The 27,316-nt window shown below is 47.1% G+C and overlaps 1 protein-coding gene across 2 annotated transcripts; it reads left to right on the top strand.

Moving 5' to 3' along the window:
• Nucleotides 1-105: 105 nt before the first annotated feature.
• On the top strand, nt 106-27,316 carry LOC119442291 (phospholipid scramblase 1). Of its 2 annotated transcripts, none has more exons than XM_049662028.1 (7): nt 106-178; nt 7,138-7,286; nt 11,315-11,392; nt 15,586-15,725; nt 23,814-23,981; nt 26,044-26,205; nt 26,808-27,316. In XM_049662028.1, exons 2-7 carry the CDS (start codon nt 7,196-7,198, stop codon nt 26,865-26,867), a joined length of 699 nt encoding a protein of 232 aa, XP_049517985.1. In that variant the 5' UTR covers nt 106-178; nt 7,138-7,195; the 3' UTR covers nt 26,868-27,316. The 2 variants fall into 2 exon arrangements, with proteins under 2 accessions (XP_049517985.1, XP_049517986.1); XM_049662029.1 differs by lacking the exon at nt 106-178 and adding an exon at nt 5,446-5,581.

Here is a 27,316-nt window from a genome sequence, read left to right as displayed (position 1 = left end):
CATCCAACCCCGAGGTAGGATGACTAGAATTCTAGACACCCTCCCATGCCTTCGGCACTCGATATCTGTAGATATCTAGCACAGCAACCGCCACCTATGGACACTGCGGGGCTTATCGCTGCCCTCAAAACGGCACTCTCGCGTTTTTCCTGCTATACGACCAAACCGAGGAGCAGCGGTGAGTACGTACGGAGCGAGCGAGTGAGCAGATTTTTACGTGCAATTCTTTTGAATGTGATCGCAACCAACGGGGATGTTCGTACAGAAACTCGCTGGAAATGTTGTTTCGCGTCCTTTTTGTTCGAACGAACAGCAATCAATATGAGGGTGTGTAGCGGAAAATATACGTGGCCAGGAAGTTCTCAAACCTATCTCCCGCTTGCTTATCCGCGCGCGCCGTTGGCGACGATCCAGCTATGTTTTTGGTTAAAACACATATTTACTTGGGCAAGCGGCATCGGTAAAACACTGCTATAATATGCGACTAAAGACGAGTGATGAGCGCACCACACACGCACTAGAACAAAATTTTGTAATAAGGGGCGAACACGGCGTATACATATCTGATTTCTCAGTGAACGTAGATCGTTCAAAGTGCCATAGACAAAGAAATAGCCTCGGCAGTATATGTAATTATGTATGTATATATACTACATCTGTATGTGTACAAATGTACCCTGAAGCATTCCTCGTCGAAATCACCACCGTCCATGAGCGTGCCTGGCACGTGTACGTAAGTGAGTGAGTGAATGAGTGAGTGAAATAACTTTTATTGGAGATCCGGCGAGGACGCGAACTCGTCGCGCACCCGGTTAGTCCCACGTCGGGACCGGCAGGTGCTAACCCACCGGCCCGGTTGCGGGCACGCCCGACAGCCAGGATTTGTGTAACCGTCTCACCGTCCCCGCCTACCACACCTTCCCCGTGATAATGCAAACAAGGGCGTGATAAGTGCAAATTTGCAAATTAGCTTTGCAATTCGTAACTTTACGGTCACGTGCGCTGCAGTTGTAAAATCGCAGCCGGGCGTGCCCAAGGCCGGTACGATCAACTAGAAATTCAGAGGTTGAGATATTGGTTAGTTTTCATATACATGTGACCAAATCTGCGGCGATCAAATGCATTTTATCCTTTTTATGCGGCTGCTCCTTCCTTGTTATGAAATAAATAATAAGCTTCAATTTAATATCTGCGCAGTACAGTATTTTCTTTTCTTGTAAGACGTACACATACTTATATACAGGGTGCTCTTTTTTAACGGCGCCAAATATTTAAAAATTGCCTGTGGCAGATAGTACAGTTCTAACCGTTGGTGTAAATTACTGAATGAGACAGCCATTAGTTCTACGAAAATTGTAATTGGTTAATTGAATAATTAACATAAATACGATAATAAACATTTTAATTAATTACGTCACTGCACATATTCAATCTACGAATTGTAGCTAGTGAGTACACATCGATTTGCAACGAATTCTCAGGACTACGCCAGTTTCGAGATATTAATGTTCAAAGTATCCGATGAAATGCATTGGCGTTCCCATTACTGAACTAGAAGAGAAACTTGGCCGAGTTGGTGGGAATTCATTATTTAGGAAAATAACAGCGCCCAAGGCAAGGACACAGGCAAATAACAATGCCAGGCAAAGAAGACTGGCCAAGAATAACAGCGCCAGTGTAGTGTTCTTCTTTGCCTGTGTCCTTGTCTATCCAGCGCTGTTATGTTCCTAAACATGAGTTCCAAATACTTTTGTGCTTGAATGCATAAAACAGCGTTTTCTTTAAAAAAAAGGTAAGAAAAAACACTGCACTTTTACCATAAGTTTGACGGCGCATATCTCGAAACCGCGGTGCAATCTTCAGAATTCCGTCCAAGTCGATATACCTTGCATACTCACTAGCTACAATTCGTACATTGAAATATGTTCCGTAAAGTAATTAATATAAACTTAATTATCGTAATTATGGTAATGATTCAGTTAAGAATTTTTATTTCTCAGAAGTAATGGCGGCCTCATCCAGTAATTTAGATCAAGGGTTAGAATTGTGCTAACTGCCACAGGCAGTCCTCTAAAAATTGGTGCAGCTAAATATGCAACCTATATATATATATATATATATATATATATATATATATATATAGAGAGAGAGAGAGAGAGAGAGAGAGAGAGAAATTGCAGTTTGAACAAGTGTTGTAAAGACAAAAATTAGTATACATTTTAGTGCAATTAGCTTCGCGGCAGCGAGTAATGCGCTGACCAAGAAAAAACAGGTGCATTTCTGGTTTAACCTATACTTAACTTCGCCAAGATTCCCCCCCCCCCCCCTCCCCTTCTTTTTTCCACCTGTGATGAAACGCCTGACATGCCGCTGTGATGCGATATGAAACTGAAATGCGCATTCCACAAACAGTTAAATAGCATAATCTTTTACGCGCAGCAGATGCACTCAAGCGAGTTTAGCGTAAAGCGTTAGAGACATTGCGCATGCGCCGAAACTAAACAGCACTTAAGTTATATGGTGCGCTGGGCCATATAGCCTCTCATAACTTCGATTCCGTTATTTCCAAAGCTCCCTAATATATCGTTTAGATCGGACCACATTCCACGAAACGCGAAATGAGATGGTAAAGCGCAAAATGAAGCGGCACACGAACGGTGCGCATGCGCAGTTGTCGCCGCGTGCGCGCGCATCGCACTGCGCTGAAGTTCATTCTATGAGCGCGCTTTGCTCACAGAAGCTCGGTCACCAGTGGTCCTTATTTATACCAACTGTAAGATTAAACTAAATTCTGACGTTTAACGAGCCAAAACATCGATATAATAATGAGGCATGCTTATAATTATGAGTCTCTAAAACGTGCATTGAAATTGAAGAAAAAAGTATCTAAAGATAATCAATAGTCAAATTTTGTGGAGTGTATACAGCCTATACAGGCCAACCATACATTATTTACAAATAGAATGTGTAGGCTGCATGTGTGTCCTCTATAAGGCCATATAAAGTTCGTACACAGTTAACAACCAATCTATGGACTTATGACCATACAATGACATGGTGCGACCATACCATTTCGTATACAACATTATGTACGAAATAAATAGTGGTTACGGACATATATACCTAATGGACCGCTATAAAAGGGAAGACCTAATTTGCGTTGCTGATCATAAACGTGACTCTGCTTCTCTAGCGCTGAATCGAAACGGTACTATTTCACACTTGTTTGAGGACAGGTCACAGCGCATCATCAAGTCACGTTCCATCTCGTACTTCTACAGCAGTTGTTGCTTTAATATCGCTTATAGGTGTCCGCTTCATACCGGAGCCCGTCGTGTACAAGCGCAGGGAAAAACCCACATTGATGCAAAAGAAGCCTTCAAGAAGTCTATACGAGAAATCCAGATTTGTAAGGGAGGATATAACTTTTGCTTGAATCTTGACAGCTGGCTGCGAATGAAAGGACTAATTTACAGCTATCATATCAGTTTATGCAGATTTCAGCGTGAAATGTAGGTTTTCCCGTGGAGTTATGTAAATCGTTCAATGTAATAAATTTCTTTCTTTTATATTTTTATCTTCTTTTCTTTTTCATTCTTCTTTTTCTGCTTTGTTTCTAACTAGCTCTGTGCCAGAACTACGCAGTCAACTGTGGCGCAAATAGCGGTCGTTGTCGCAAATCAATTTAATAATGAGAGAGAGAGAGAGAGAGCGGGGTTATGTTTTCCTAGTTTCGAATTTGCAACTATAGCTTCCAGCATCTCGCCCCAGGGCCATTAAGATACAAAGGAAACGGACCTGTTCACCGCATGGCGACATAGGTTGCCCAACGACGGCGCAAAACTTCCCCGTGCAAAGAGCGTGGGCGGGTCCGTTGGGTTTCCCAGTGAGCACAAAATGTCAAGCTGCACTCTGGTCGCACCGACACGGAGTGAGATAAGCGGGTGCCGTTGGCGACCGATATGAGACGATTACTCAGAGGCAAATCAATCCCCGCATGTCGAAGCCGTGTAAGAGTTGGCGATACGAAGGAAGTGCTTGCTTATGACGTTGATACGCCTCTGCTGACGCAGGTCTCTTGTGGCGCTTTCATTAGCATGCCTTACTGCGATGAAATTTATCTCAACCGCGACCAAAGTAGGCCACACGAATATTCGGTAAAAGAGACGCGTAATGACTGCTTCATGAATATATATATATATATATATATATATATATATATATTAAATATGAACATACCAAACTGAGCATCCATCTGTTGATTGAATAATAAAGAATTGACTCTTGCCGAAACCGACCTTTTTGTCAGTACGCATTGTAGTTGACGCAACCTTTCGATGTCTATACAAACCATTGCGATATTAATGTCATCTATCTATCTATCTATCTATCTATCTATCTATCTATCTATCTATCTATCTATCTATCTATCTATCTATCTATCTATCTATCTATCTATCTATCTATCTATCTATCTATCTATCTATCTATCTATTTATTTGGTGGATCAAGGGGTTGCAAGAACCAAATGAACAACAGGAAGTTGAAGCATATTATGTTACGTGCAGAGCCATACAAACGCACCCTTTCCCCGCGCTCCAGAAAAAGCTCACAGCTGAGAGAGAGAGAGAGAAAAAAAAAAACGAACAATTAGCATGAAAAAGGACGCAGCAAGTTGCCCGATCAGAACAAATAACGTTGGCAATAGATTCAGAAAATGCCAAATATACACCCGGACGTCACGCAACGTTACAGTCGAGGTCACACAGATCTAAATATAGCAACTATTTCGTAAAAAACAAGAATGAAGCAATCGCAAAACATGCGTAGGTCAGCACGTACACATTGCTTAACAAATCACATGAAAGTGGGAATCGAGTTGCTGAACGGGAAAAAGAGAAGCGTGGACAGGTGGAATATGCAAGAATCAGGCCCGCGATACCGCATAGCAATGTGACCGGGAACATTTGAAGTGCACGGTGGGATTTCTTTCTTTCTTTCTTTCTTTCTTCTTTCTTTCTTTCTTTCTTTCTTTCTTTCTTTCTTTCTTTCTTTCTTTCTTTATGAGCAAATAGCGTGTGGGAGGTAAGAAACGCACTGATTTCATTGTACACTCGTCATCTACATGAAAATAGTGTAATGAAGGTGGCGTGATAAATAGGCGCTGGCAATTAGTAGCAGACGCTCGTAAGCAAATGACTGCTTATTTAGTTAGCGTTCCGCAAAAAAAAAAAAAAAAAAACTAACGCTCGAAAGCCTACGAGTTACAGAAGTCCGGGGGAAGTACCGTTAGTTGACCCCCGAAGAGTGAAGCGGCACGACCCGCTGCGGCTTGCTATACTTCTTTTGTCTTCAGCGAGATCGACGTACGAGAAAACAGGCTCTACGCTTGGTTCGCGTCGCATACGCCTCTGACATCGGAGATATAGAGAAACGGCCCACCGCTCCGCGTGTCTGCCTGCGCATCCAACCATTCCAGCGGCCGTCACGCGTTCACGCGTCCAGTTGCGCCTGCCTACCGAGATACACACTCGTCTCGTCGGTTCGTTTTCACGTCTAGCCGCGGATGACAGCTGCACTGGTGAGCGACACGTTTCTCTAGTTTCGCCAGACACATCTTACAGCGAAGCTGTTAGCCTCTGGTTGGTCGGGATTTTTCGTGGACCCGTTTTGTGCTAATGCTGATGATTAGTATATATTATTTATTGGCATCCCCTTTGAAATGGGGCGGTGACAAATAGTCACCTAACCTGCTTGATTTAATCAGGTATGCTACACATGTTTTTTATCTAGCATTTTTGTATACTGAATTTTTTTCCCCTTCAAAATCTACCTTGTACCGCTACCTATGACTGTAAGAGATCCTGTCTATCAATCTCTTCCCTGCTTTTTTCCACCAATACTCTAAACGTTTCTTACTTATCTCGACTGCAGACCAGTTGATGCTTCCGTCCACTTTAAACCCAAGCGCTTCTGGAAGGTTTACGTTGCCTACGGCTCTCACTGGGCGAATCCCTTCACATTCCATTAGGATGTGCTGAGTGGTCTCCAGATATTTACTGCAGCATATACACATGTCTCGTCTAGTTCCGAATATTTACTCCGGTATGTTTTTGTCCTTAGGCAACCACCTCGAGCCTCAAATAGCAAAGCACTGCCCCTTGTGTTATCGTACAGTTTTTCCCTTCTAATTTTATTTTTCTAATTCTTGTAAATCTCCATGGTCCTCTTTATTTCCAGTCTTGGCATAATTCACTGCCTCTGTTTCTCGCACTTTCTTTCTGAACACTAAGGTTGTCTATATACAGTTTCAATTATCCTGTACTTGGTTGCTAACACAAAAGCAGTACCGACAGATCTCAAACGGCATAAGAAAAAGGGCTTTGCCATTTGAGTTTCGGCGTAACAGAAATATGTTTTCTCGTGTATTCGAATTACAATCCGAAGCTATCATGTCTGCGGCTGTGTGTAAGTCGTACTTTACGAATTGTCTGACACAATTTACTTTGAAAAATTCAATTAGTTCAATAAGGCACTTGCGCTTGGCGGAGGGCCTAGAGGAGTGAGCATGTTTGCTGCACTTCCGCCCACGTGCGTACGCGCGTGACTTACGTACGTCGCTTGTGGTGGTGAACACCGGCAACAATTTCGCTGTACATACACTTTCACAGGGTGGAATATAGGCGGTCATTCCCAAACAAAACGGAGACAGAGAGGAAACGATCGGGAGCACGAAGAGTATAGGATTGCATGGCCCACAACCAACTTCTTTATAATAAGCGACAGAAAGAGCTCCACCACATCAGCACTTCCACGCTTTAGTGATGCGATCGATTACAAACACAATATGCGCTTTGTTGTTATCGTTCTCTTTGGAACAATACCTATAGTATATGCTCTTTAGGGCGACGGGACAGAGTCCGTGCGTGTGTTTACGAGCGGAGGGCACAATTGTTTCAGCGCCTCACGACCACGACTCGTCTTGGGTTACATTCATGTGAAGTGCGATTGTGCGATGTCAAAGCCAACGACTGCTTAACTGACGCGTTTGCATAGAGCATATGCGAGGTTCAAGTGTTGTCCGTATATGCATACCGCTCACAATCTTACTACGTATACGTCTGTGCACACCTGCAGCGCCTGATTCGCGCAAGGATTTCTCCGGAGACGCGGACGTCATCTACTGGCAGCAACCATGATGAACCCGGCGCACATACCACCAGGGCTCGAGTACCTTGGCATGATCGACCAGATCATCATCAAGCAGAAAGTGCAGCTTCTCGAAGGTATGACATGTGTAGTGCATGCATGCGCTGAGACTTGGTTTTCGGTGCGTCGTTCGAAAACTACCCTTCTTCGCTCGCGGCTCGTCGACACTGACGGCGATTAAAATAAAAGCCTAACTGAAGATTCGAGTCCTCTTCCCTCGTAACGCAGCGCAGTCCTTTGTATACAAATTACTCGCCGCGGTGGTTAAAGAGCTCCGCTGCTGAGTCAGAGGTCGCGGTGGACGCATTCCGATGGTGCCACGGTGGAGTACAAAAACGCTTGTGTACCGTGCTATATTGTTTCCCATTAAATAAATTCAAATTAATCCGTAACCCTGCACTATACAGCGCCCCTAATAAACTGCGCAGTTTCGGGAAGACCCCATAATTTAATTAAATTCTTCTTTCTTTTTTTTTCTCTCTCTCTCTCTTTTTATTTGCTTATAAAGCCCGTTTCACATGGTGTGATTTTGTCTGCGAATTCGCAGCTGCGGCAAATAGGCTGTCGGACCCTTCGTGCAGTGCGTTTTTTTTTTTTTTTTTCGATGTTCGGCGTGCTGAACTTCTCTGCGAAAAACGCAGATGCGGTGGTAGCCACTGTAGCGGTGGAAACAGACGACCAATTGAACGGGATTGCGAATTTCGCATCTGCGGAAATCGCAGCTGCGAAAAACGCACTGCAAAATCGCACCATGTGAAACGGGCTTTAAATTCTTGCCCGTCAACACAGCTTGCGTTCACGAAGAAGAGATCGCAGAGAAAGACTGAATTTTTATTTTTTTATGTTTGTTATTAAATACATTGTTAAAGAAGTTATTAAATGTGCAAATTCAGGCAGATTTCGGTAATAAGTGTCAGTAGGGCTCGGTGGCAGTGTTTATCAAGGCCCACTGCTTGGCAAATATATATAGCGTCCCCGAATCTGGCTGGGGCCAAGGCAGTGGCAGGTCCACAAAAGGTGTTTTATGGTTGCCGTCGATACGGAAGCCGCACAATATGGGCAGGTCCACGGAGGTTCTGGAAAAGTACGCAATGCACCTCGCTTAATTATGCTATATTACTCAACTCATGGTTCCAGCCACCGTAAACAGCCACCAGATAGCTCAAGTAGTTTTTTGAGCGGCGTTCTCCTCCTCCTCACGTCCTTACCCAGGAGATGAATATACATCAACAATTTTTAAAAAGGAGCATTAACTAACTAACTAACTAACTAACTAACTAACTAACTAACTAACTAACTAACTAACTAACTAACTAACTAACTAACTAACTAACTAATACCTGTATAGATGCGTCAGTATAAAACGCAGATGTTTCATTTTTATGCCAGTCTCAACGGCACATTATTCGTGAGACAACTCGGAAATGTATATGAAACACCACACATGTACATTCGTACATTTTCATAAACAAACACAATGTCGCATAGACAAAATTAATGTGATGTTAGCATGGTACAATACTTACGAATAATATTTTAAATATACGTTTACAAACGCGGGAATCCGCTCACAGTCGATAGGTGTATTAACTTAAAAGGACCACGCGTATGTTATAGAATTTGGAACTTATAGGCATAAAGCCAGTTTCACATGGTGCGATTTTGTCTGCGAATTCGCACGTGCGAATTCGCAGCTGCGGAAAATAGGCCGCCGGACCCTTCGTGCGTGCGTTTTTTCGATGTTCGGCGTGCTGAACTTCACTGCGAAAAACGCAGATGCGTTGGTAGCCACTGTAGCGGTGGAAACAGACGACCAATAGGAGGCGGCTCGCTCATACGTTATCGCCAGTCAGAATGCTTAACGAGTATGCGAAAAACGCAGCTGCCGTAGATCCATGTGAAACGGCATTGCGAATCTCGCATCTGCGGAAATCGCAGCTGCGAAAAACGCCCTGCAAAATCGCACCATGTGAAACGAGCTTAGAAAGGCGTCGCGCCAACAAAGTACACGAATACATGTGAATCAATTTGTCTGGAGTAGCTATAGTCGGTATACTGCCGGTTAATTTCGAGTCGCATGTGCCTTCATGTCCGTTCTGCTTGTGTCTCCATGGGAATTTCACCACCTTCAGCGCAATATCTGCGGTGGAATATGCAAGATTGACGGACTTCAAAAAGCATGTTCTTTAAGATACGCACGAATGTACGTCGATGCTCAGTAGTAAAGAAATATATTTGAAGTTATCCCGCCGAGTAAAACACGCCGAAGTACAGAGAAAAAAGAAATGATGCCAATTAGCACCACTAAAAATTGATTTCATCGGTGCGCACGTCCTTGCGTCAGACAGAAAATTGCTCTTGTGACTTCGTTACACAGTTTTCACGCGGTTTAACGATAACTGCGCCAGCTCGTTAAAAATGCTTATGTACTTCAAGACAGCCGAAGGCGTCGGTGATAACGCTCCCATTCTCTGCAAGCGGAGCGAGTGTGATACCACTGATAAAGAGAGCGGCATTCACCCATCCCGTGCGATGTGTGTCCGCTTGGAACACGTACTCCCACCCAAGTGGCACGCCCCCAGCAGCGCTGAGGCAACACCACCTACACAGCACAAGGCCTTTTCACTCCAATCCATGACGTCACGCTACCTGGCCCGAAATTTCCATTGCCAAGCCTGGCGTGACGAAAGCGGTGACGTCGAAATCACACCGCTCCTTACTCGGGAGCGTCTCCCTTAGATTCTATGGCAGTCGGTCCAGGTAGCGTGACGTCATGGATCGGAGTGAACAGTGCTATCTAGGTGGTGTTGGCTGAGGCTGAATGTACACCACGTGACGAGTCATGCGCGCTAGCAATAAAGTGCAGCGTACCCACTTGGGCGCGTATGTACGACAGTGAAATTTTCTGCGCTCTGAGAAAATTTACGTAGACCAGCAGGTTTAGAAAGTCCCTGCTGTCTCACCAATAATTTGTGCACATTGGAGGTACAAAACATGCGCCTCTATATAACGAAGACCGCGTATATACCTACGTTTATCGAAAGCAATAAAAAGGGCGTTGTGTTGTATCCCTACCATAACTACACCATGTGTCCCAGCTAACGTTAGCTAAGCTGTCCCCCCCCCCCCCCCCCCAGAAAAAAATAAATAAAAAATAAAAATAAAGATTTGACAATCACGGTGCAAGATAATATTTTAAGATATATGCGGTGTGCGGTTGTCAGTGTTCTAACATCCGAACACCGTAGGTCTTAAAATCGTATCTTGCACCGTGTTTTTTTTTAATCAATTTTTTCGTTGCCCAGCGTTAGCTGGGACACACGGTATACACCGAAATATGCGCCGGCTCAACGAACTGATCGGAACCGGTGGGAAAGAGCGTGAGCCGGCCAACGGAAGTTGCTAGCGGAACCGTATACTACGCCGCTTCCTTTGTACCGATGCCCGATTCGGGGACTTCCTGGCAGAGCTCGCTGCCTGAGCCGCACGTAGACCACCACGCAGCCGGCAGCATCGACACAACCGAAAGATCAGCTATAAAATTATTGTCAGTGCCCTTAAGTCGATATATCTATCAATTAGGATAGTTTGAAGCTAGTGTAGAACTATAGGTAGTTTCCTCTGGACGCAAACCACCCTGTTTGCAGTTTTGCGTTTAAGGCGATGCGAAGGTCTAGGAACGCAAACACGAAGCTTGTCCTGAATTTTGAGGAAGTTTATGGGGAAATGTGGCATCAGTGAGGGTAGCCATCGGGACATCGTCTTTGTTATTTTATTCGCTACAACATTTCGAGAATCCATTAATCAGTCATGGGATCGCCGTGAGTATGGGAGAAACAGAGATAAAGGCAAAGGAAATACAAGGAGGTTAACCAGAGAATATCTCCGGTAGGCTACCCTGTACCGGGGAAGGAGGAAAGGCATGAAAAAGATGAAAAAAAAAAAACAATACAGAACTGCGCTGTATTGCAAAGTTCGAAGTCAAATAATAAGTGCCACTCTATAACGCGTTTAACATTGATAACTAAAGTGTCCGTAATTGCATTTTATGTCTCGTAATGTGCTACAACATTTGCTTTTTTTTCTCTTTAAATTTGTTTTTCAGTGTTCACCGGCTTTGAGACAGCGAACAAGTACGCCATCAAAAACAGCATGGGCCAAGACATTTTCTACGCCGTTGAAGGTAGGCGTCTTCGATCAATCGAAGTAACTTGCCGCTGCGTCCCCAATTATCTCACACCCGGGACGTGTTAGTGATCCAAATTTCCCATTTATACAACTAACCCCCCTCCCCCCAATGCACTAATAAATAAACTAATTATGACTTTTTTGTTAATTAGTCTTCTGAAGCTCCCATGATTAGCGGCAAAGTAGGGTACTATATGGTACTAAGTACTATATTGGATTACAAGTTTGCGGAGTCCCCGTCATTTGTTATGAGTCGTTTAACATACGTTCGCGGTGGTATATACCGTAAAGTGTCTAGTCAGCGCAATGACAAATTACATTAACTAAGCTTAGCGTTACTAGCTCTACGCTACTAAACGCCTAGCAACATGATGCGACAGTGAGTTACTAGCCTCATGTTACTAAACTACTTTTGGGTTTTTATTAATAATAATAATAATAATAATAATAATAATAATAATAATAATAATAATAATAATAATAATAATAATAATAATAATAATAATAATAATAATCTTTATTTTCATCAGTTCACTGACAGGAAAGCTGCGGGTAAAAGCTGCTCTTTGTAGAGGCAGCTTGACAAGAGCCCGCAGCTACCTTTGTGTAGTACATACAGCAGTGGCAAGAAGCATAGCACACTTTAGTCAAACAAAAACAAAAAGACATACATAGCAGTAACGCAACTTAGATTCCTAACATATGTAGCTCACGTAGTTTAGGCGGTGTACACTTGTAGGGATCAACACAGGCTTTCACATATTTGTTAAGTAGTTTGGGAAGAATGTACGATAGTTTACGTTCTGAGTAATTTGTTCTGGGTGTTTTTACTTTCCACGTGTCTTTACTTCGTGTGTCAATCGATGTAACGTTTTGCTGTAGGTTGTAAAGGGTCGTGTAAAAAATGTCTATTTTCTTTGACTTCGCGTCTGATTGCTAGAGTCAAGTTAAATGCATACAGGTTATGAACGGGTAATATCCCAGCCTGCTCAAACAAGCCGCGCGTGTGGGCATCATACGGCAAAATGGAAAGTATTCTTATGTATTTCTTCTGCATCAAGTATAACTTTTGTAGGTTTGTGTAAGTTGTAGTGCCCCATACCAAAAAACAATAGGTAAGGTGTGGATAAAAAAGTGATTTATACAGTAAAGGCTTTACATTATATGGTAACACTGTTTTGCAACGGTGTACCATGCCCACAACGCGCGATAACTGTTTCCAACACGCCGTTGACATGTTCGTTCCAAAGCATATTACTTGAAAATGTAACTCCTAGAATTTTTATATGATTTACTAACCCTATTTCGGTATCACCGTACACAAAATGTAAATTATCGTTTGCCGGTTTGTTCTTTGGTCTGTAATAGTACCGCCTTTGTTTTACTAGTGTTTATGCCTAAATTATTGGAACATGAACATATTTTTAGTTGTGCAAGAATCTGGTTCATCTTTTGCTGAAGTATTTCGCTGTTTGCAGCAGAAATAAATATGCTGACATCATCAGCATATAGAAGATACATAGCATCAGGATAAATGCGTATTAAATCATTTATAAAGGCAATGAACAGAAGAGGACCAAGGATGCTTCCCTGTGGCACACCTTTAGTTATTGGCTTTAACGTCGAACAGTTACGATTTATTTCAACTACCTGTTTCCGATGTTTCAAATAACTTTTAACCAAGTCCAACGCATGACCACGAATTCCATAGTAGTGTAGCTTTTCAAATAATGTAGAGTGTTGAATGTTATCGAACGCTTTGCTAAAGTCCACGTACAATCCCAAGACGACATGTTTTTTTTTTTTTTTTTTTTTTTCAAATTGAGACAAAATGAATTCCTTTTGTTCCAGTAATGCCATTTCTGTGGACCGGTGTTTTCTAAAACCAAACTGAGTAGGTGAGATTACATTGTGATTTTCGAAGAATTGGTATAGCTGACGGTGCATAAGCTTTTCTAATCCTTTAGAAAATACTGATAGAATAGATATGGGCCTATAGTTTCTTACATCATTTTTGTCACCTTTTTTTAAACAAAACACTAACTTTCGCTATCTGCATTCTTTCGGGGAAGACTGCATTCGACACTGTAAGTAATCGAAACGCCGGTCAATAATCTGGGGTTTTCGAGAGTATTTCAACTTCATTTTCAGTCCGCGTTCGCGTATTATCCCTATCGTGCGAAATTTCGTCTCTTAAAAGACGTGTACGTACTGCGGACCGTGCGCCCCAAAAATACGGTACTATAGCTGAGAGCAGCCGAAATTAGCGCGTGTCCTCGCTCAATTTTATTAGTGTTTGCTCCAGTTATGCTCACGCGTGTCCAAAGGCGCCGCCACGCGCCAACTAGCCCAACAAGCTGCCCTGTTACGCTCGATCAAGGCGCGGCTCGACATCCGATTGTACGCGTATACGCGACGTGTCGACGCACTGGCAGGCACGCGAAGGCGAGACGCATCCACTAAGGGTCTTGCAACAGCCCCGTCCACCGCTCGTCTGTGACCTTGGCTATTTTCTGTGGTGGGCTTCCTCTTCGTCGTCGCCGGGTCGGTGACGCTTCGTTCCGACACCGAAGGCCACGTCAGTCGCCAGATCAAATCATAAAAATATATTTTAAGAAAATGGCTGGAAGAGTACTTGGGGAATGGAGGGATGAATGGGGAAGGGATGAAGGCTGAGTACGTCTCACTGTGGAGGCCTCGCATGTGGTACTCCAATAGTGAGTTGAGTGTCCATAAACGCTAGTCAGTTACGGGATGCAGTCGTATAGTGAATCAATGAAAGATAACGAGAGAAACGCTTTCCGCAAGTACGACGGCCACGGTGCGTCACGATGGCGTGTTCTAGTTTGGAGAGAAAGCGTGATAGTTTCGCTGGTCTTTGAGACCAGTGATTTTGCAGAGTCGCGCAGTCTTCGGAATGCTCTTCTTTGTTTTCATATCACGTGGTCGCGTGGCCTGTCCCCCAAGGAGAGAGTAAAGGTGAACGAGTAAAGATATGTTCATTTTTGTGGAACTCGACCCCTTTATGTGTCACGTAGAGTAGCAGTATGTCCGCTGAACTGCATACATTAGCTTTTACTCGTTACTGACATGGCAGCAGCGTCAGGATCATACACTGCACTAATGTGAGCGTCTATGGTTGCGTTTTGTCGGCGCTCCCCCCTGATGGTCGAGGGCTCGACCCGCTTCCATTATCGCTATAGAAAGGGCACATCCGCGATCGAAATGTGTTCCGACTTGCATGCGACGAAACAGCTAGTGTACTACAGCTTCAACCCAACATGCTAGCCTTTTGATGTTGGTTTTAGCTTTATGGGGGCGCCCTCTATGTATCGAAAAGTCGATCGTTGATTGAGAGATTCTATTCCATCAGCGACCAGCAAATTGGTACAAGAATGACAGAGGGAGTTCACGGAAGGACGTGAAATGTTTATACGACGTGGTTATATACTTGGGGCAAAAGAGATAATAGTGTGAGAATAAGTAGAGAGAAAGGTATCGAGGTTAACTAGTCAAGCGTCTGCATGGTTGCCTCCCACACAGGAAAAGGGGATGGTGAATGGAAATACGAGAAAGAGAGAGATAGAAAAAAAAAATAAAGACTCCATGTGCCTGCACGTAAACGCCGGCACACGGAAAGTGTCACGTGGTCAAAGGCGATCATGCAGGCCCGTCGGTCTTAAAGGTATGCAATAACGCCTTCATAGCTTCGTGCGCAAATGAACGGCTAGGTATGCGTTCCTGAACCTTCTCTGAAAACAAATGCCAGTCGTCCAATTGTACTAATTCAATGGAAAGTGATATTATCTCTGCAACAAACTGAGCACAATCACAAAATAGCAAATCCATGGTCTCGGCACAAACTATTGTGTAAACTATACGTTGACATCGCGAGCTCACAGTCATTGCTTGTCTCTCTTTCGTGTCCCGTTTCTAGCACTATTTTTATTCTTAGTACTGACTGTTCTGCAAGAGCGATGCGCGAATGTCGTACTCGTATATGGTCTCGAATTTCAAACGGTATGCATTCGCTATGGCCTTTATATACCTTCGTTTTTATGAAGAGCACCTAGTGCACCGGTGCACATTTACTTACATGTTCGTGGTACAGTAATCACGGATAAAAAAAAAAAAAAAACAGAAAACCGCACTGCAGCAGCTTCGTACAAATTGTGTACACACGCGCAGACACCGACTGCTGCACCCGCAACTGCTGCGGCCCTATCCGGCCGTTCGGCATTAAGGTGCTGGACAACTTCAAGCGCGAGGTCATGTACATCGAACGGCCGCTACGATGCGACAGCTGCTGGTTCCCCTGCTGCCTACAGGTACGCCGCACCGCTCTTACACATCTCTCCCTCAGCGCTGCGTTGCGCACGAGTGCTTGCGAGGTCATAGTTTGAAAGTTTATTTAGCATAAATAAAATAAACCCTTTGGGTACCCAACAAACTTTCAAAGGGTCCCTTACCGATTGTTATTAAGAAAAAATAACACTTTTATGGAAGTTGATATTTCTACAGGGTAAGTGCATAAACAAAACAGCTAAAATAAGTAGTAAAACCTCGTTATAACGAAGTTGAAGGGGGAGCCAGAATTACTTCGTTATATTCATTATTGTATGTTCTGCACTATGAATCTCTGTGGGGATTTCAAGGAGAATTTCAGTTACTTCGTTATAGCCATTATTTTGTTATATACCGCTTCGTTATAACGATATTTGACTGTAACACAAAAAGGTATGGTAGCAAATAAAATTTTACACAAGAGATAATAATTTTCTAACAGTTTTATTTTGTATTTTCAACACAATCTTCAGAGGAAGAAAAAAAGTGAGGTTGCAAACGTGCGCGCAATGTTGTGCATTGTAAATGAATGGTCGCTTTATTATTTCTATTCAGGAATGTATGCAATGTTCTTAGTAGAGTTTAGTTATTATCAAGGCTGTTCCAAACTGAGGTGCCTATAAACTGCAATGTACTGCAACCGTGATTCGTAGTTACCTAGCCAGTGAAAATCGATAGCGCGACGCGCCTTCAACAGTACGAAGTGAGGGGAGATGAGAGACTTGTTTAGGTGAGTTTACATAAACTATTTGATGCATAATGGTGGCGATATTGTATGTTGTCAAATTTAACACTAAGGATGTTCAGAGCATTAAATAAATCTTCGCTCCTAATGTGCGTATTGTGGGGTTTATAATGCGAATAGCTAATTTTTAAAGTGTAAACACGGGGGACAAATGAGTTTTCTATGTGCAACCCTAGATCGCTACATTGCTACACAGTAATTAATGTGAGAGTGAGCAAATGCATAGTAAAGGTTTATAAGCATGTCGGGAGTGAAATGATTCAGACACTTTTATAGCATGTGCAAACCATATAATGCCTTACGAACTACAGAGCGCACATGAAGGCGTAATTTTAAATGGCTATCAATAATAAAACCAGGAAATATTGTCTCACAATATATTGTTTTATAGGATGGTTATTGCAGATCACATAAGAATGGATAGTAATTTTTTTCAGAATGATATTAAATAAAAACTGTTTTCCTTGGCTTAATGTGAAGGGCATGCAATGTGCACCGACGGTACAAAATTTATAATTTAGAGTTAAGCTTATTAATGATGTTGTATTCCTCGCGATCAGCGATTATAAGGTTAGTGTCGCCTCCATAGAGTACTGGGGTAGGAGCACTTCTTGTTGGGCTAGTTGGTGAAACGTAACTATTAGAAGAGCGGCGCAAATTAACACATGCACAGACGAAAGACACGGGACGAACGCCTCGGTCTGTTTTCTTCATTTGTGCATGCTTTAATTAGCGCTCCTCTTGTAATAGTACTGGGGTAGCATACACAAACTTGGAGGTCAAGTTGATAAAAAAAACTAGAAAAAAAATCACAGCATATCCACGGGGCGAATGATGATGAGTGGGGCGAAGCTCCGGGGGATCATTCGGGTAAACCACAGCTACGGACGAGAGATAAAGAGAGCGCGCGTCGGGAACGAGAGAGAAAGAGAGCGCGCGTCGGGAACGAACGCCCTTGTGCACCGCAGCGCCCCTAGCTACGGACGAGAAAGAGAGCGCGCGTCGGGAACGAACGCCCTTGTGCAATGCAGCGCCCCTAGCTACGGACGAGAACGAGAGCGCGCGTCGGGAACGAACGCCCTTGTGCACCGCAGCGCCCCTAGCTACGGACGAGAAAGAGAGCGCGCGTCGGGAACGAACGCCCTTGTGCAATGCAGCGCCCCTAGCTACGGACGAGAAAGAGAGCGCGCGTCGGGTACGAAAGCCCTTGTGCAATGCAGCGCCCCTAGCTACGGACGAGAAAGAGAGCGCGCGTCGGGAACGAAAGCCCTTGTGCAATGCAGCGCCCCTAGCTACGGACGAGAAAGAGAGCGCGCGTCGGGTACGAAAGCCCTTGTGCAATGCAGCGCCCCTAGCTACGGACGAGAAAGAGAGCGCGCGTCGGGTACGAAAGCCCTTGTGCAATGCAGCGCCCCTAGCTACGGACGAGAAAGAGAGCGCGCGTCGGGAACGAACGCCCTTGTGCAACTGCAGCGCCCCTAGCTACGGACGAGAACGAGAGCGCGCGTCAGGGAACGAAAGCCCTTGTGCAATGCAGCGCCCCTAGCTACGGACGAGAAAGAGAGCGCGCGTCGGGTACGAAAGCCCTTGTGCACTGCAGCGCCCCTAGCTACGGACGAGAAAGAGAGCGCGCGTCGGGAACGAACGCCCTTGTGCAATGCAGCGCCCCTAGCTACGGACGAGAAAGAGAGCGCGCGTCGGGAACGAACGCCCTTGTGCAATGCAGCGCCCCTAGCTACGGACGAGAAAGAGAGCGCGCGTCGGGAACGAACGCCCTTGTGCAATGCAGCGCCCCTAGCTACGGACGAGAAAGAGAGCGCGCGTCGGGTAACGAACGCCCTTGTGCAATGCAGCGCCCCTAGCTACGGACGAGAAAGAGAGCGCGCGTCGGGAACGAACGCCCTTGTGCAATGCAGCGCCCCTAGCTACGGACGAGAAAGAGAGCGCGCGTCGGGAACGAAAGCCCTTGTGCAATGCAGCGCCCCTAGCTACGGACGAGAAAGAGAGCGCGCGTCGGGAACGAACGCCCTTGTGCAATGCAGCGCCCCTAGCTACGGACGAGAAAGAGAGCGCGCGTCGGGAACGAACGCCCTTGTGCAATGCAGCGCCCCTAGCTACGGACGAGAAAGAGAGCGCGCGTCGGGAACGAACGCCCTTGTGCAATGCAGCGCCCCTAGCTACGGACGAGAAAGAGAGCGCGCGTCGGGAACGAACGCCCTTGTGCAATGCAGCGCCCCTAGCTACGGACGAGAAAGAGAGCGCGCGTCGGGAACGAACGCCCTTGTGCAATGCAGCGCCCCTAGCTACGGACGAGAAAGAGAGCGCGCGTCGGGAACGAACGCCCTTGTGCAATGCAGCGCCCCTAGCTACGGACGAGAAAGAGAGCGCGCGTCGGGAACGAAAGCCCTTGTGCAATGCAGCGCCCCTAGCTACGGACGAGAAAGAGAGCGCGCGTCGGGAACGAACGCCCTTGTGCAATGCAGCGCCCCTAGCTACGGACGAGAAAGAGAGCGCGCGTCGGGAACGAACGCCCTTGTGCAATGCAGCGCCCCTAGCTACGGACGAGAAAGAGAGCGCGCGTCGGGAACGAACGCCCTTGTGCAATGCAGCGCCCCTAGCTACGGACGAGAAAGAGAGCGCGCGTCGGGAACGAACGCCCTTGTGCAATGCAGCGCCCCTAGCTACGGACGAGAAAGAGAGCGCGCGTCGGGAACGAACGCCCTTGTGCAATGCAGCGCCCCTAGCTACGGACGAGAAAGAGAGCGCGCGTCGGGAACGAACGCCCTTGTGCAATGCAGCGCCCCTAGCTACGGACGAGAAAGAGAGCGCGCGTCGGGAACGAACGCCCTTGTGCAATGCAGCGCCCCTAGCTACGGACGAGAAAGAGAACGCGCGTCGCGAACGAACGCCTTGTGCAATGCAGCGCCCCTAGCTACGGACGCGAAAGAAAGAGAGCGCGCGTCGGGAACGAACGCCCTTGTGCAATGCAGCGCCCCTAGCTACGGACGAGAAAGAGAGCGCGCGTCGGGAACGAACGCCCTTGTGCAATGCAGCGCCCCTAGCTACGGACGAGAAAGAGAGCGCGCGTCGGGAACGAACGCCCTTGTGCAATGCAGCGCCCCTAGCTACGGACGAGAAAGAGAGCGCGCGTCGGGAACGAACGCCCTTGTGCAATGCAGCGCCCCTAGCTACGGACGAGAAAGAGAGCGCGCGTCGGGAACGAACGCCCTTGTGCAATGCAGCGCCCCTAGCTACGGACGAGAACGAGAGCGCGCGTCGGGAACGAACGCCCTTGTGCACCGCAGCGCCCCTAGCTACGGACGAGAACGAGAGCGCGCGTCGGGAACGAAAGCCCTTGTGCAATGCAGCGCCCCTAGCTACGGACGAGAAAGAGAGCGCGCGTCGGGAACGAACGCCCTTGTGCAATGCAGCGCCCCTAGCTACGGACGAGAAAGAGAGCGCGCGTCGGGAACGAACGCCCTTGTGCACCGCAGCGCCCTAGCTACGGACGAGAACGAGAGCGCGCGTCGGGAACGAAACGCCCTTGTGCACTGCAGCGCCCCTAGCTACGGACGAGAAAGAGAGCGCGCGTCGGGAACGAACGCCCTTGTGCACCGCAGCGCCCCTAGCTACGGACGAGAAAGAGAGCGCGCGTCGGGAACGAACGCCCTTGTGCACCGCAGCGCCCCTAGCTACGGACGAGAACGAGAGCGCGCGTCGGGAACGAACGCCCTTGTGCAACGCAGCGCACCTAGCTACGGACGAGACGAGAGCGCGCGTCGGGAACGAAAGCCCTTGTGCAATGCAGCGCCCCTAGCTACGAGAACGGGGAAGGGGGGGAAAGAGAGCGCGCGTCGGGTACGAAAGCCCTTGTGCACCGCAGCGCCCTAGCTACGGCACGAGAAGAAAGAGAGCGCGCGTCGGGAAACGACGAGAAGAGGAACGCGCGTCGGGAACGACGCCCTTGTGCACCGCAGCGCCCCTAGCTACGGACGAAGAAAGAGAGCGCGCGTCGGGGAACGAAGCCCTTGTGCAATGCAGCGCCCCTAGCTACGGACGAGAGCGCGGGTCGGGAAAATAAAGCCAGGGCCCCTAGTACGGACGAGAAAGAGAGCGCGCGTCGGGTACGAAAGCCCTTGTGCACCGGCAGCGCCCTAGCTACGGACGAGAGAAGAGAGGCGCGCGCTCGGGGGAACGAGCGGGACTAGGACAAGAGAGAGAACGCGCGGTCGGGAACGAAACGCCCTTGGTGCCCGCAGCGCCACCTAGCTACGGACGAGAAAGAAGAGAGCGCGCGTCGGGTACGAAAGCCCTTGTGCGATGCAGCGCCCCTAGCTACGGACAAGAACGAGAGCGCGCGTCGGGAACGAACGCCCTTGTGCACCGCAGCGCCCCTAGCTACGGACGAGAAAGAGAGCGCGCGTCGGGAACGAAAGCCCTTGTGCAATGCAGCGCCCCTAGCTACGGACGAGAAAGAGAGCGCGCGTCGGGAACGAACGCCCTTGTGCACCGCAGCGCCCCTAGCTACGGACAAGAAAGAAAGAGAGCGCGCGTCGGGAACGAGAGAAAGAGAACGCGCGTCGGGAACGAACGCCCTTGTGCACCGCAGCGCACCTAGCTACGGACGAGAGAGAAAAACACCGGAAGCGTTCTCCGGAAGCCGGAAGTTGGCTTCCGGAACCGGAAGCGGAACCAGAAGTGGAAACGGAAGCGGAAGTCGGCTTCCGGTTATACTATACATATACATATATATGTATATATGCGTATACATACATATACGGACACAACGCGATCTACGGGAGATACTCCCGTTTACTGCCGGGAGATACGCCGGACAACGGACACGCGACAAGGTTAGACTAAGAGGAGCTACGCCCCTAAAAACGCCGGAAGCGTTCTCCGGAAGCCGGAAGTTGGCTTCCGGAACCGGAAGCGGAAGTGGAAACGGAAGTGGAACCAGAAGCGGAAACGGAAGTGGAAACGGAAGCGGAAGTTGGCTTCCGGTTATACTATACATATATATGTATATATGCGTATACATACATATACAACGCCATCTACGGGAGATACTGCCGTTTACTGCCGGGAGATACGCCGGACAACGGACACGTGACAAGGTTAAACTAAGAGGAGCTACGCCCCTAAAAAAAAGCCCAAGTATAGACCCTTGGGGAAGGCTGAGGTTAATAAGTGTGGTGTTGCACTGAAAACCCCCAAGTTGAACGCTCATGTGCTGCGCCATGCCCTCATGTGTCCAGCAGATGCTCGAACGCCCATGTAGTCTTTGCGGAACATGCATGCACGTTCTATCTATGTCTACGTCGTATCTGTGTGCGCCCGCATTTCGACAAATTCGTATCTGTGGGCGTTTCGCTTCTGTGTCAACGCCCTCTGCGCCGGCCTATACTATCTAGGGCAAGCCCGTGCGCGATCCATAGGATTCAGTCGTTCAGTACGAAGGTGCTGGAACGAGCACTCGGCATCAGTGTTGACGTATTTTTTTGGCTAAACTGTCGCCAAACTGAGACAAGAAAAGTGGCTAAATTTCCGCTAAATTTCGCATAAATGTCGCTAAAATTGTCGCTAAGACTGTCGAGTGGAATTAAATAACGCAGGCGTTTTGGAACACTTGAAGTTTAGCTAACGTGGCGTGAATCACCTACTGAAGCGTTTTAAGTTTGTATAATGTCCGCGCAGGTGAGAAATAAAGAGTAAACTTACCGGCATAGCGTATATAGGGCTTTTAATTCACTAATATATCTACAAAAGAACGGATGAAACAAGCTGAAATACTACGTGTATACCTTCATATTGTAAGGTTACAAATCTAGAACAAAAGAAAAGTAACATGGGCAACATCATTTAATTTCTTAGCACAAAAACAGTTGGACACTTGGACCACATTTTCATGTAAATTTTGCAGTTTTCGGTGCCCGTGAGGAAAGCACCAAATTATTCCACACGCGCATAGTGTTATGTTGTTAACATGGCCGTGACAACTGCTTTATCTTTATGTAGGTCAAATACTATTCTTCTGCACCTTTATCCCTAAAAACTTCATGCGGTATTGATTTGTCCAAAAGCTGTGAGAAACGGAAGCGGTGCCTTCAGATTCGCGAGGGCGAGCCTAGCCGCTCTGACATGTATGCCTTTATACAGTCGATCTGCCTGATTACGCACCTGCTGCGTTCTAAATATCTTTCTTTTTTATGTATCGGCATCAAAAACATCGATGTATGCGAGCTCTTTTGCTACACATTCGCTCGTATTCCAAACGTAAAAATCAGCACGGAGGCTGTTTGTATAGGGTCCCTCACCAGACCACATAGCAAATTTTGGTTATACACTGGAGGTTGTTACGTGCCCTCTAAGGAGTGTCCTACCGCAAGGATTTTTCAAGTTAGTTCATTAACAGCAAAGATAGAAATATTTGAAGTACCGCGAACCCATGGTTTCAGGAGGCGAGCGTCACCGCAACATAGACACTTCCTTCACTTGCCCCGTCTAGATTCCGCAAGCGAAATTCCTTCCCTTCGCAGCCGCAGGATCGCGTGACAGATACGTCACGGGCGCCGCCTTCTTTTCTCTCTCTGTCTTTTGCTGAGTGGCGCACTTCCGGTGACGGTCTCGCGCGCAAGCTGTTGCGTTGGCCTCGTTTCGCGCAGCGGACGATTTTTTGCGCGCTCATGCACGAGAACACCTGACTAGCGGTATAACTCAGTCTACACACGAACCCGGAGGCAGACACAAGCGGATCACAGAGCATGATCGGGCTCTGGAACACGGTAGAAAATAACATAGTTTCGATGTCCGCGCACGCGACTGCACGACGTGTGAACAAGCAGACGAAACGAAAGTATGTACATCTCTCTTTCTACGGCACGAAGTAAAACAACACGCAGACATTCGGTTTGCAGCGTTTTATTATTTCTCTAAACTTTTATTCGTCTATTGAAGCAACAGATCAAGCAAATAACTGATGTTGCCTTGGATAATTATTGAAGTCACGTGTCAGTGTGAGTGACGTCACAGCACTGCAGTGTACGTAGGCGCTCTTGTGCTATTGACGTCGACTCTCCCTGGGAGCGCGGCGCCCGCGAGGAGAAGGGCAAACGACATTTGGTTTGACATTTAAGCTTTTTCCGCGTCGCGTAGCGATGTAATACTTAGCAGACACGATCGTTAGCGCACATTGCATGCACTGCGCTTCTCAGCTAAAATGGACAGACCTGGTGAGGGGTAAACCATCGCAATAGGCTTCTTACGCGGTCGAAAATTTCACTGCAGATGGCCTTAAACTGCTGCTGTCACTTTTTCCCTTACAAAGACCATGGAAGTGATGGCGCCGCCGGGAACGACCATCGGTTACGTGGTCCAGGAGTGGAGCATCATCTACCCGCGGTTCCGCATCGAGAACGCCATGCACGAGACGGTGCTGCGCATCGAGGGGCCCGCCTGTCGCTGGAACTGTTGCTGCGGAGACGTCGTCTTCCACGTCAGTTTGCGCATGCCTGTCGCAGGCTGCCAGTGCTTGGAATTCGTTTGTTATGTGCATTTCAATCTGTAGTTGTCGCTATTTCGGTGCTCACACCAGCTGCGGCTCCCACTACAGTGCCACATTACAGTGAAACAGAGTACAGGATCTCGATGTTCTGTTAGTGCAAGGGGGTGTGATCAAGCGGACAAGACGAAGTGAATCACAGAAGCAACCATCGTAGTCAAAATTAACCCGGAGTTCCCCACTACGGCGTGCCTTATAATCATATCGTAATTTTGGCACGTAAAATCCAAGAACTTATTTTAATTTTTTAAAGTTGGCTTCTCCCCATAATGCCTCTAAATGTGGAGGATAGATATATAGATAGATAAACTTGATTGGAAAAATATTCGTTTTCTGTTGCCCCGAAGGGGCATAGCTAATGGTCGGGGCCCCTAGTCCAGGGCTCCGCTGGCTCTTGCCATCTTCTCTGCTCTCTGGATCAGCTTGAGCTGGTCGTCGAGAGCCGAGCTGGACAGCAGTGTCTCCCACTGCCCCCTCGTGGTGTTCGTGTAGTGGTGTTCTATGTTGTGTAGCGTGCACTCCCACGTAATGTGGTATAGTGTTGGTGTGGCCCTGCACCACGGGTATTCGTTCCTGTAGGCTGTGGGGTGTATGCGATGTAATATGTATAGGTTCGTGTAAGTGCCTCTCTGGAGCCTACGCCAGGAAGCGGCAGCATCCGTCTTTATTTTTCGATGGGGTGGAGGATATCGCAAGCGACTCCCTCTGTGGTAGTTTAGGATGGCTGAATACTCGGGGTCAACTGGGTCAGGGTCATCTGCAGTCGGCGTGATGAGTGCTCGGTTATGTACAAATCCTCGAGCTGCTCTGCCGTGATGGCAGCGTGGCCCGGTATCCAGAATACGGTATCCGGTATTGTGGGAAGTTGCGGCAGGCCTGCTGGGAATCCGTGAGGATCATCAGTGGTTTGTTTTCGTGTTGACCTTCGTGGATGGCTAACGCGATGGCCAGCTCTTGGGCTTCCGTGATCGTGCAGGGGCGGGTCGATGCACCGGAAGTAACGTGGCCTCGGCGGTCGCAGACCACTGCCACTGCGGCCTTATTCTTCGTCCCGTACATGGCGGCGTCCGTAAAACGGGCCGTGGTATGGAACCTGAATGTTTTCTCTATGTACTGGGCCCTCGCTCTCCTCCTGTCGGAGTGTAGGTTAGGGTCCATGTTACGTGGTATTGGGGCAATGTGATACCTGTCCTGGACGTGATGATGTATCGTGCAGATTTCTTGGGTTCGTAGTGTTGTGGCATTGAAGCCCAATGTTTGTAGGACCTACCGCCCCGTGTGAGTCCGCGCAAGTCTCTGTTGTTGTGAGACGTGAAGGGCTTCTGTGAGTTCGCTGAGGGTGTTATGTAACCCCAGCGCCAATAATTTCTCAGTCGATGTACTCATCGGCAGGCGGAGAGCTGTCTTGAAAGCCATCCTCAAGAGCGTGTCGGCCTGTTTCGTCTCGGATTGTGTGAGATGGTAGTAGGGAAGGCTGTATGTGATTCTGCTCACCACCAGGCTTTTGACCAGTCGGAGGAGCGGAGAAGGCAGCTTTGACGTAAGCTTTTTATTGAACCGGCGCGTATGCGAGTACACGTGCGCAAGAAAGGGCAGCTATTGCAGGGGCGTCGCAAGTACCCCACACAGGCCCCTATTGCCTGAGAGAGGAGCCCGCCTCCTGAGCTCAGAAACGAAGCTTGGTAGAATAGATTGTTGGCGCTGGTTAGTTGTCATGAGCATAGCCCCATCTATAGTGAAGGCAAAAAGCCCGATAACGGTAACTATCCGCACCAGGAAGCATTTTGGTCAAGAAAACTGAAACAGCAGCAGCTAAGCATTGGGCGTGCTCCAGCATTTTTTCTCCAGATAGCATTAAACTTCCGCTCTATCAGCATTTTTCTGTTCGTAAAAAAAGTTTGTTATACCCGGTAAACATATATTGACGAAAGATCAGTCTTTGGGCATTGATGTCAAATCTGAACTATAAGCAATGCCTGTGGTCGTGTTCGCGCAGGTCCTTTCAAAGGATGGTCAGACGCAAGTCGGAAGGATTTCTAAGCAGTGGTCCGGTCTGTTAAAGGAAGCCTTTACGGACGCAGAAAACTTCGGCATCTCGTTCCCAATGGACATGGACACGAGTATCAAGGCAGTGCTCATCGGCGCAGCCTTTCTCATCGTAAGCGCTCTTGCCAATCATTCAAAAAATAAATTCCAAGTCAAATTTCGGAGACGCGGACTTAATAATTAGAACCTTCTACGCATCAAATGCAGTCGATGTTGCATCTACCCAGTGCAGGTGGTCTTAAAGAAAAGAGCGTTATAGACTTGCCACTAGATGGATATTTGCACTAAATCCCAAAATGCACATCGCGTTGTTGGAGCTAACTGAACTTACCTTGTGGCTAGAACTCGTATTGCATGTGCAGCACACCACGGTATAAAGCCCCCCCCCCCGCTCCCCCACATACACAAAAAAATAATAAAAGAAGACCAGCTGTAGCGCTAGAGCAAGCGCTTTATAACCATCTAAAACGTAATTTCGCGCTTTTGTAGATATATGAGAAACTGCAGATCTTTATCTTGCATGTGTGGTCCTTGTTGTATGAGTAATAGACGCGGAATAACTTGCAGTCTCGCTGCTTGTCATATTCCTATAGTACATTCTTTAAAATTTCAGAGCTTAACAAAGACAAGCAAGCCGCGAATCAAATTTGCAGGCTCCATAGTTAAATAAGTCGTAACTGCTCAACATGCACTTTATACTTCTTTTCTTTGCAGGACTTCATGTTCTTCGAGAAGCAGGCCAATGAAGAACAAGATTGCTTTGGGATGTTTTAAAAGGGACCGCATGAAACGCGTTGAAGTGAAAGGATAATCGCGCGCAATCTTTTTGTTTCGTTTTCATGTAGCAATTGCGCAAAATGTGATTTCGATGCGACAGCTAAATGCCACATAGCCACGGAGTATTTCTCGCGCAGATAGCTTCAGCATTTCGCGCCGTGGTTATGTCAGTTCCTTCGACGGAGAGGAGCTTTCGATTGCTTGGGACGCCGCTCAGCTGGTGTTGCACCTACATCGTCTTGTTTTTGGCATTTTACATGCGAAGCCAAGAGGAGCTTCCGCACGATTTTCGTGCGGCTATGAAGGCTGGCGCGCGACGGCGTGGTTGATAAAAAAAAAGTTAATGTAACGTAACGTGTGTCGGAATCTCTAATGTGCTTTGAAACGTAAAGATAAATGATTATTAAATAAAAGTTAGATTGGGCATATCTCCTTCGAACAGATAA

Source organism: Dermacentor silvarum, chromosome 2 (genome assembly GCF_013339745.2).
Source record: "Dermacentor silvarum isolate Dsil-2018 chromosome 2, BIME_Dsil_1.4, whole genome shotgun sequence".
Classification (NCBI taxonomy): Eukaryota; Metazoa; Arthropoda; class Arachnida; order Ixodida; family Ixodidae; genus Dermacentor; species Dermacentor silvarum.
This window is presented reverse-complemented; position numbering and strand designations above follow the sequence as displayed.